At 31.8% G+C, this 11887-nt stretch overlaps 1 protein-coding gene across 3 annotated transcripts in view; it reads right to left on the reverse strand.

Annotated features, from left to right (window-relative positions):
• The window catches only part of LOC107644150 (serine/threonine-protein kinase EDR1), a 129025-nt gene that overhangs the window by 68389 nt on the left and 48749 nt on the right, over positions 1-11887 (reverse strand). For 2 of the 3 annotated variants that reach the window (XM_021102778.1, XM_021102777.1), the window contains exons 2-4: positions 7642-7719; positions 7440-7538; positions 6286-6335 (exon numbers count right to left, since the gene is read on the reverse strand). In XM_021102778.1, the coding sequence (XP_020958437.1) occupies positions 6286-6335; positions 7440-7538; positions 7642-7656 (164 nt within the window). In that variant the 5' untranslated portion in view covers positions 7657-7719. Of the gene's footprint in view, positions 1-3391; positions 3617-3732; positions 3810-5866; positions 6336-7263; positions 7333-7439; positions 7539-7641; positions 7720-11887 lie in introns of those variants that run through there. The other variant, XM_016347958.2, reaches the window with a different exon arrangement.

The following is an 11887-nucleotide window of genomic DNA, read 5'->3' on the forward strand; positions in this document are numbered from 1 at the left end:
AAACTTGATAAAATTATAAATGTTAATAAAATAATTAAATATAATAATAATAACAACAAAGAGATATGTTATCTTTAGAAAAGTATAACATGGACAGATAATTTTAGGGTTTATGGTTTAGAAAATTTGTTGAATAATATAAAGTTAAAAGAGGCTGAATTAGTATGTTTGAAGTGGTTAGCATCACACTTACTATAATTTTGCTGATACACTTAATATACACCTGTTTATAAAATTTTGTCCAACTCTACTATATATTTTTTCGAGTGAAGTGGAAGACCAAAAATATTTAATATTATGCTAGGAAAGAATATATTAGGAAATTTATACTTGGAGAATATTCATGCTCTAACAATTAATCAGAGTTAATTTTTGTTTCTATCTCTTGATAATTGTTTATTTATATTAAAAAAATTATCAAATAATATTGACAAATCAACTTATTATTAGAAAAAAATTGAATGGAATAAATAAAAAATTGTCACCTAATAAAATATTGCACCCATAGCTATTAGTTATTATCATTAAAATTAGAGACGCTAAATAATAATTTTTTACCAAAAAATAATGACTACTCTTTAGGTCTATTAATTTCAATAATTTTTTTTAATGTGAATTCATTTAAGGTTTAATTATTCTGTTGATCTTTATAGTTTCGCAAAATTTTTAATTAGGTTCCTATATTTTTTTTTCCTTTTTAATTTGGTCCCTACACCAATTTTTTTTTTCAATTATGTCTCTCTTGGTAGTAATTGACTTAATTATATAGGGACCCAACTAAAAAAAATTGGTGCAGAAACTCAAATAAAAAAAATATAAGAACTCAATTGAAAAAAAAAATTTGGTGCAAGAACCTAATTAAAAGAAAAAAAAAAGTATAGGAACCTAATTGAAAATTTCGCGAAACGAATTAAACCTTCATTCAACAATATGTATTTCTAAACATGTTTTTTTTTGGTAAAATGTATTTCTAAACATTAAGGACTTTGGGAAGCTTCAAAAATATATTTTTTAAGCTTTTTGACTTATAAAAAGTAGTAGTATTAATGTTTAGTGCAATTTTTAAAATCAAATTGTAGCTTTTTAAGAAGCTATTTAAGAGCTTATAAAAAAATTTAAAAAAATAACTTCTCTCTTAATACTACTACTTTTTATTACATTTCTATAAAATAAGCACTTTTAAAATTAAAAACCGAAACACAAAATAACTTATTTATAAATTACTTTTAATATAATTATTTATTATTTAAGCTATTTTTTTAAAAAGAATTTAATTAAATTATTTACCCAAACTAAACCTAATAGCTACTACTATTTGGAGTCTTGGACATACAATAGAAAACCTGCAGAAGACCAAATCTGAGTCCTGATGAATAAACTCCCCAAAGAGATTCTAATATACATTATTCCAAAAAAATAAATTCAAAACAAGCAGAGAAAAAATATAGTAACAACAACAAATAAAATTATAAAAACACACACAAAAAGGGCCTCGAGGCTCATCCGTAGAAAAAAATTCACTAATTATCTCATAGAGGAAACAAAATTTTTGTAACAAAGCAGAAAAGCTGTCCAAGACTAGGTAAATGTCTCTCTTCTAGAGTATGCCACCTCAGTTCATCATGTGAAAGAAAAAAAAAGTTTCATTAGCATAGCAATGGGGCTAAAAATTTTAGTTATGGATTTACTATTGATGTTTTATTTGAAAATGGATACAGTGAGTGGATTTACAAATTGGTGGAACTATCAGATGAAAGATTCAACACTGGGAGAGGAGTGTTGAATGCAGCACGTGGGGGCATGATAGCCACGTGGCAAAGTTTGGTTGCATGGATTTGCAACATATGGGGGGCGTGCTGAGTCAGCACGGGGGTGGACGTGTTACACGTGGCGAATTGTCATTGGCTGATGAATAAAAAAGTGGGGGGGGCGTGCTAAGTCAGCACAGGGGGAGTGTTGAGTGCTACCCTATATATAAGGCAAATCTCGGTACCATTTTCATTGCAAAGAAGAGTGTTTTTTATAGTAGTTTTTATTGTGTTGCTAGTGTAATGGAGGGTGCCACAAACTTGGTAATGTATCGCAACGGTGAGATTATACGGAATACTCATGAAGGAGTGAGGTTTGTGTGTCAGAATCTATTTTCGTTTGTGGTTCCCTGCACCATGACATTGATGGAGCTTCAAAACGGTCTCTGTCAATTAGAGTCTTAGACATACAATGAAAACCTGCAGAAGACCAAATCTAAGTCCCAATAAATAAACCCCCAAAGAGATTCTAATATACATCATTCCAAAAAAAAATCAAAAAGCAAAGAGAAAATATAGGAACAACAATCAATAAAATTAAAAAAAACACAAAAAAGGTCTCGAAGCCCATCCGTAGAAAAACTTCACTAATTATTTATCCTATAGAAGAAACAAAACTTCTGTAACGAAGCAGAAAAGCTGTGCAAGACTTGGTAAATGTATTTGCTCTAGAGTATGCTACTTGTGTTCATCATGTGAAGAAAAAAAAAGTTTCATTAGCATAGCAATAGTCTTTTATTATATCACATTTTCTTTACTTTTTTTATTTCACTTAAAAAATACCGATAAAAATTATATTTTATAGACAACAACTTACATGTAAATATTTTTATATAAAATAATATTTAAAAATTATTAAATAATTTAATAAATTTTACTAAATTATTATTTAACAAAAATTTTAATTATTAATTTTATATAAAGATAATTTAATGTAAGTCTATTTTATAACATTAATTAAAAAAAAACAAATTGAAAAGATATATTTTCTCTTTGAATAAATATTCAAATTGGTCCCTAAAAAATTACCCGGTCTCCAAATTGGTTCTTGAAAGAAAAAATTAATCAAAATTGTTCCCAAAAAATTTAAAAATGGTCACGTTAGTTCTTCCGTCTCCCCTCCGTTCATTCTGTCAGTAACGACGTTAAATCTTACTTATGTAGTCGTTAGTGTGTTATATCAACATGACAGGTTAGTGCAGAATGGCTGATGACAAGATATATTTAGAAATTTTTGTCAAATTAGTCCTAAAGAGAATAAACCCTAATCCTTTATCCTCGTTAAATACCATTGTTGTTGAACTACATCATAGGCAGCATCTAGTTGGCCGGAGTCTAGACAAGGATACAATATGGTTGAAAACTATGCATAATATAATATATATTACTGCTAATAACTTATAATCCTCTTGCTGCTACCTTCATCTTAAAAGCCAGAGATTTTGACTAAACTTCAAAGCTACTTGGTACTGTATAGTGTATCAAAAGAAAGTTGATGCCTTTGGCCTTGGGCTATTTAAACTCTATATTTCTTTCCGTGTGTGTTTTTGAAAGATTCTTGAAGATGAAAGTTGAAATTAAAATGATCTGAAAAATGTAAAGTAGCCTTATAAAGAATGATACAAAGAATGTACTCATAATAAATAAATGCAATTCATATTACTACTACATACATTCTGAAGCTCTCGTTACATTCGTGGAGAAGCGAAAATGGGGTGAAGTAGGCAGACAATTTTGGGCAAAAACGTCTCCTTTGTATTTCATCAGTTGTCTCCTAAGAAATCTAGCATTGCCACAATTTTTTGGAACTACAAAAAAAAATTGAAAATAGTTATTTTAATGACTAATGAGAGAATGATCACAGAACAAGCCATATGAACAGGACAAGTAATATAGATTCCAAACAAGATAATATGATACTCACTTGAGTTCATTTTAGAATCCATGTCTATGTGGTGAGGTGAGTAACACATAGAGTGCTAAATTCTATCAGCATACTTTCTGCAACCAAATTAAAGTTGATACGAAAAGTTTCTTGAAAAAGAGGTATTTGTCAACATAACTAGCATGATCAAAGGATAAAATTAAATTACTAAATTTCATTCATACACAAAGGACGAAAGTAAATTAATTAATATATACTATTATCGTATATAAATTTCTCTAAATTAACCTTAAGATAATCAGATATTGATACAATTATACCAAGAAACAATCAAATTATAACAACAACCCTTTCTAATGTCAAGTTTAAGCATTTAATTCTGAGCTGCAAATGTAAATTAACCGAAGAAACATTAGACAAGGAAGTACCTTTTAATAACCTTTTACTTTTCCCGATAAGATTTAACAAGCACTCGAGACCCACGAATATAATGGGGATTCCCTTTGTCTAAAATGGTTTTAACCGTTTGTGGATCAATAAACGTCACAAAGCCAAACATCCTTTTTTGTTGGAGGTGAGAATCAAAGACGAAGGATTGGATTAGAGAGATGTTCTATTTTGAGAAGAAAGATGGAATAGACCATAATGAAAAAGGATTGAAAAAGGTGACCAAAGAAAACAACACCTTTGAAGCTTTTGTTGACTTGTGACACTAACGGACAGGTAAGCAAATGTTGACGTTGTTTGTCAAATAACAGACAAAAAGACTAACGTGAGTATTTTTAAATTTTTTGGGGACAATTCTGATTAATTTTATTTTTCGAAGACCAATTTTAAAGATCGAATAATCTTTCATGCATCAATTTGAGTATTTACTCTTTTTCCTTTGTTACTACAATTAATCCGTTTGAATTGGCTTCTCAATTACTTTTCTAAAAGAAAAAGAAATGTTGACTAAACTAACAAAAATTTATGTTTGATCGGCTAAAAAGGTCATTTTAAAAGATAAAAGAGAAGTAATAATAGCATTTAGTAAAATAATTTTTAAAATTTAAAAATACTATAATATACATTAATATAAAAATTATATTTAGATATCAATTAATATATAAGATTATATTAGATTTTTTAATTTTAATATGCAAAATTATTTTTGAAAAATTCCATCTTAAATGCTTTTAAAAACACTTCTATCTTTTAAAATTTGCAAGTACAAATACATAATCTTTCTTATATACCAAATGCAAAATAAAAAATTTGTGTTTTTAAATGAAAAACACTTTTTCAAAAAATTTTACCAAACCAAAGCGTTAGACGTAACACTTGGACCCATCCAAATAAAAAAATGTAAAACAAAAAAAGAATAAAAAGCTTATCCAATTTGCATTTCCAGCACCAAACAATTTCCATGCACTATCAATTTTTTTTTTTTTTCCATTCAAGCTACAACTGCAACATTTCATAATTTATGCACATTAAAATTTAGAATTGATTACAGCAAAATTATAAAGAATTGTGTACACAAACAAATGGTACAAACTGACAATGACTCCACTGAAAAAAAAAAGTAACTGGGAAGAAAGAAAATAAAAAAAAAGAAAAGAAAGGGTCAAGACTGAAAAGAATCAGAGCCTCATAGGACTGAATGAGCAAAAATACTATACAACTCGTCAAGTCCCTAGTTTTCAACCAAGTCTTCTAGTTTAAAAATGAGGAGTGCTAGGGGGCAGCAACTTTTGTGATTTGTAGCCATCAAATAACCATCAATGATGATTTTAATGGTGTGAGATTGGTGTGAAATTTCATCCAATGGCTCACATTTCTTTGCTGGTTACATGCTGGCTAGAATTTGAAAAAGTTGCTCGCCTCCTAGACTTTTCCTTTAAGAATTGTGTAATCAAGTCCTTATCATGCATAAAAATCTTTAAGAGCATAAAAATCTTTAAGAGAACGAGTCGTCATTAAGGGGTTTCTTGAAACTGGCTTGCACTTTATAAAGATTTTTTATTAAAAAATGGTTATATTGAAACAAAACTGTACCTTGGCAAGATCAAATGTGTATTTCCTTTCATGTGATTATTCATATCAGATAGAACAAGTGGTTTTCAGAATGCTATAAGCAAGAGTTCTGATATCTTAGAATACGGATAAAATGATTGAAGAGTACACTCACGTCTGCCAGCATTGATTGATAATATCCGTGATAGCAGGATCCATATCATCTGTAATGACAAGGCAACAATGCTAGAAACCGACAGCACACACAACTTGCATCGGATTCATTCCACCCCAGGGCTGTTGCAAAGTAGAGAGCTCCCATAATATGACTCAAAGTATAAACATCGCACCGGGATATCCAATCACCACTTGTTATCATAAAATTATGAATGCCTTAAAAGGGTGGCAAAACCAATGAGAAGAACGACGAGACAAGGAAGCCAAAGAACAACACTTATATGTAATAAAAACTCCAACTTATTTTTTCCTATGCCAGATGATTCAGGTCAGAGAGGAACACAGACTATGAAATCCTCCTCCACAAGCAAAATAAAGAAAAATTTAATGACGAAAACCAATGATAACTGAGCTTACTTTTCATTTGAAGGTTCATTTCTTAATACTTCAGGCACCATCCACTCGGCCTGCAACATGTCATAAAAAATGAATATATTTCAATGCCAAACAAACGCTTAGCAGCAAAACTAAATGCGTGCAGAATATTGAAACTGATCACGCATATGAAAGAGAGGAGCTTGAGGTAGAGATGAAAAGCATGTAGTTACACTAAGGCCCCATTTGGCAATTATCAGAGGACACTGACCTATTTAAAACTCTTACCAAACAATAACTTTAGGCCTCAACAAAATTAAGAAAGATTTGCTCATTTGTTACCAAAGACCATTCATCGTAGTAGAGTGAGTTGGTAAAGTCTAGAGAAGAGTTACAAGAGTTGGTTATGAAAGAACTGTTGGCTGTTAGAACAGTGCCAGCTACATAGGAGAGCTGTTAGTTACAGCTATTATAACTAACTTAAGAATGAACGGACTGTTGTGCCTTTTGTACTAGCTTGCACAGCAAGCTACCCTTCTCTATACATAAGCACAGATTAGTGATAAGCTCACTAGTAATGCAGATCATAAATTTCTTGTCTTTCTCTTCAAATCCTCTTCTCTTTCTCACTCTGTTTTCTTCCTTCTCTCATTCTCTCAAACCCTATTCAATTGACATTTTCTTGGCACATAGAACTTGTAATTGTATTATAAATTGAACATAACATAAGCCGAGGCTAAAGATAGGTATTCATCATCACAAAAGGATTAATATAACATGCCAAACATAATGAATTTTTAAACGGCAAGAAGCTCCTGGTTTTCCAAATTTTTTGTTAAAAGATAATAGCAAATGCCTCCATTTGTGTATGTTTGTATAGATTTAGAAGAATATAAAGCACAACGAACATAAAAAATATGCAGCAAAATGTAGAACAAGAACATGAAAGAACGAATAATTCAGAATGCAGAGGGTATGACACAGTATTTGAGCTTAGAAATAAGGATTATGACAGCTTACTGTTCCTGCAGTTAATCTGGAAGAAAGGAATGTAATGTGCTTCATTCTTTATAAGCCAAAATCACATAACTATACGAAAGAAAAAAAGAAAGGGTGAAAAAAACCAATTAAACCATATCTACAGATAGCATTCAGCATGCTATCAAGAAAATTCAAACATGACAATTAGTTGACACCTTCACAACCCAATTTTTATCAACAAGAAGATTTAGTGACTTCAAATCACGGTGTACAATCACTGGAGTGCAGTTGTGCAAATGGTTTATTCCTCGGGCCTGTAGATTCAAGAGATATATGTCACGTCAACTGAGTTTCACTGATTATGGCAATAATTTGCTTAATGAAACTACATCGCAATAAAAGAAAAACGAATCTTACAGTATCGAGGGCCATCTCAACTGCCTTTGCTCATCTAGTTGATTGTTTGGCAGATGAATTAGTCTATACAAACTTCCTCTGCACTAGCAAATATAAAGTTCAGACTCATTAAAAGTAATCCTTCTAGAACAACATTAATCAAAATAATAAATAAATGTAAAGAAATTCATCAAATAAAATCAAATTCAATTTCAAAGAGTTCTGTATTGTTTCACTTTTAACACCTCCGTCACAACAACACACAATCCAAGAGCATGCGAGTGAAGGAATCAACAGCTTCATCAAGTAATTGGGACTGAGAGGGAGAGTGTAGGGATGAAGTTGAAGGGAAGCAAAGACGGAGAGCGGACTGGGGAACAGAATTTGGGAATTGAAAAGCATACCTTAATTTGATTGGTGAGGATGAGAACAATGACAACATTCTTGCAATCAAAACTCAAGAGGACTAGAGGAGTATGGTAAAATGGAATGCGTTGAGTCGAAGAGTGCTTTCCACCTTACTATGTTGGTTTGCGAGGAAAATAGAAGCAAAGGAAAAGGGAGGAAAGGTAATTACTAATTAAAGAAAATTGATTATTTTTTATTGTTTAGTCAGAAAAAAGTTAGAAATAAAAAGTTTATTATTATTTTATTTTTGGATGAAGGACTGTCATGTCTAATGGAGAGAAATGTTGGAGATTGGTTTATACATTAATTTTTCTTGGAGACTAAAATGTCCGTTTTTAAAATCCTTGGGATTGATATGGGTAATTACTCAAAAATTACGTCTCCAATCCTTAATCTTTATTTCTGTAAAACTAATTAATCTTTTTGTTAATATTTTTTTCTATATTAACGAAATAAACCTGTGTGACATATTAAACTATTGATTTATCTGTTAAAAACTAATTAGGATTGATAGTTTTTTTGTTGCGAGTCTGGTATTTTGGGTAGTTGTTGGGGTCGTTTAGATTTTTTTTATATATTTTTGTTACCGTTTTTAAATACATTGGTTAAATTTATTGTGTAAAATTAAGTAATATTAGTAATTTTTAATTTATTTTTACTTATAAAAATTAAATTGAGAATATATTCATGATTAATGTGTCACATAAATATATTCTGAAGAGATATCATTAACGTGAGGACTAATTAGTCTCACAATGTTAAAGAACGAGGGCCAAAATTGATATTTTTTTTGGTTGGGGCTCCTGGTCCTTAGAAGAAATTTCTAGGGATGGAGATGGATATTTATTCTTTGTTTAATTGTTTCTACTTTTAAAATTTGTCAAAACTAAAGAACTAAGAGATTGGATCTCTTAATTTTTTTTATTTGAGGGGATAAAATGTGATTTCTTACCATATATTTTATAGATGGGATTAAGAGAAAATATCTACTTATCTATCTACTTCTACTTTATATACTAAAATTGGGTTTTTTCCTCAACTAATGGAAGTGAGGTGTCGATTTTTCATTAATCCATTTTTCCGCCAAAATGAATGTTGAAGTAAATATCAAATTATTTAATAAACAATAAATATAATAATAAAATATATGAATTAATTTAAGGATTAATCTTAGCATACAAGCGATTAACACTTACAAGTGTTACAAGTCCTGAAGCTTACTAACACCTTAAATGCGCTCCAATTGTTACGTACAAGTCACGCGCTATATAACAGAATATTATATCAATCAAAATCAATTAACGCGTGAATAATATAATTTCCAATTTTCAAAAGATTTCGTTACCTTCTTCGAATCTCTTGCCAAGTTTCTTCGTTCTCCTTCTTGCGTTCTTTGCTTGTATTTTCGATCGTTCTTTCTTCTGCGTTTATTACTGATTTGTTCTTCGTCATTCACCTCAGTTTCTCTTACTGTAACTCTAGCTTCATTTTATTTCGATTTTCTGGTTTCTGAAATCAAATTTTGAACGAACCTTGAAGATAATGGATGATTCAACCTCAGATTGTCAGCTCAATCAGGGCGAAGTGGATTTTGAATTTGAATCGAACAAAGTTCCTGAGATTTGATTTAGATTCAGCTAATTAAGATTAATCTGAATTTGATGCAGTTATTCGTCTATGATTGTCTAGCTGAATAATTCGTGAACATAGACTGTGAAATTAATGCGTGAACATAATCTGTGGATTGAATCTAATGTATTAGTTTTGATTAATTATCTGCAATTTATAGCAGACGCTCAGGTGTAGATCAGAACTTTTTGGGTGTATTTTTAGGGAAGTTTGGGTGTATTTTAGGGGAAGTTTGGGTGTATTTACAGTTTATGGTTTTTCTTGTTATTTTAGTTGACTTGTTGTCGTAACGGGTGTAGATCAGGAGTCCTTGGGTGTATTTTACTTTGATTGTTATTTTTTTATGAGGTGCAGAAATTCTATAGTATTTTCTTGTTTTAAACATGTATTTTTGCAGCCCCTCTCTGTTGTTGATGAGCAGCTTGTTCCCAAGGTTGGAATGACCTTTAAAACCCTTGAAGATGCTGACAAATTTTACAAGGACTATGCCAAGGCTGCAGGTTTTTCTACAAGAGTTCAGAGTACAAATAAAAAGAGAAACGAAAGTAAGAATCAATTGATTACATGTAGCAGAGAGGGAAAATGGAAATCTAAAATATCTTCGACCGAGAAGACAAATCCCACAGCTGGTTTAAATTGTCCTGCAAGAATTTATATACACACATTGAAGGATGTTGGTGCTTGGATCATTTCAAAGGTCGTGCTGCATCATTCGCACCCTTGCTGTCCAACGCAAGCAGAGATGCTCAAACAGCACAGGGAACTAAGCATGTCCGTTCGTTGTACAATAGAGAATAATGAGGAGGCCGGTATCAGACCAAGCAAAACATTCCAATCATTCGTTGCGGCAGCTGGGGGTCACCGCGAGGAATTACATCACGAGAGAATTGCGGAATGTTTCGGAACAAGAAGATGCAAAGAAATTCGGGAAATATTTATTGAGAATGAAAGAGAAGAATCAGAATTTCTTTTTCGAGCTTGAACTCAAGGACGATCAATCGATTAAGCTTGCTTTTTAGGCCGATGCAAGGAGCAGAGCTGTCTTTGAGTATTTCGGAGATATTATTTCATTTGACACCACCTACAATACAAACAGGTAATATGATGTTCTTGTTTATGTTGCTAAATTAATTTTGTTCTATGAATCTGCTGCAGAGGTGTATATTGGATGTTCCTTGGGTGTATAAATTCATTATATGGATGTACGTAATGATTTTCATTCTGCAATGTCGTAATTTGTTTCAGGTATAAGTTGGTTTGTCGTTCTTTTGTCGGGGTGAATCACCACAGTCAGTCAATACTTCTTGGATGCGCTTTGATGAAAAACGAAGAAATTGAGTCGTTTAAATGGTTATTTCAATGTTGGCTTCATTGCATGGGGGAAATGCTCCAAAAGGGTTTCTCACCGATCAATGCGCATCAATGAAAAGGGCTATAGAGGCTTGTATGCCAACAACAATTCACCGTTGGTGTATTTGGCACATCACGAAGAAGATCCCAAGCAAATTAAATGGGTACAAGGGACATGCTGAAATTGAACAAGAATTGAGCCAAGTTGTTTGGAACTCTCATAGTAAAGATTCATTTGATAGGAATTGGAATGATTTTCTGCTGAATTTTGGTCTTGTGGACAACAAGTGGCTTTCAGGTAATGTTGTTTAAAATCTACAGCAGAGGTGTAAATTGCATGTTTTTGGGTGTAATATAGCCTTATTTGGGTATATTCTGCAGATCTTTACGAAGACCGTCATATATGGGTTTCAATTTATCTGGATCACCACTTCTGGGCAGGGATGAGAAGCACACAAAGGAGCGAGAGCATGCATTCATTTTTTAACAAGTTTATTACCCGGAACAGCTCGCTTATTCAATTTGTCAAACAATACAATAATTGCCTCGGAAGTAGGGAGCAAGCAGAGAGAGAATCAGATGCTGCAGATTTTCATACGGTCATACCATGTGCAACCAAATCCTCCATTGAAGATCAGTTTCAAGATGTGTACACTCATCAAAAGTTTAGGGAAGTACAAGCACAATTTAGAGGAAAGGCGAATTACATCACTAGATTAACGAATTCCGCTCTAGGCTATTCAGTATACGAAGTTGGAGAACAAGTTTCCAGCTCAATATTCAACAAGTTTGTGGTTACTTACGACTCAGTAGCAGTCGAGGTAAAATGTCAATGCTTATTATTCGAGTCAAGAGGGATATTGTGCCGTCACGCACTAAG

The sequence above is a fragment of the Arachis ipaensis genome, chromosome B05 (assembly GCF_000816755.2).
Source record: "Arachis ipaensis cultivar K30076 chromosome B05, Araip1.1, whole genome shotgun sequence".
Taxonomy (NCBI): Eukaryota; Viridiplantae; Streptophyta; class Magnoliopsida; order Fabales; family Fabaceae; genus Arachis; species Arachis ipaensis.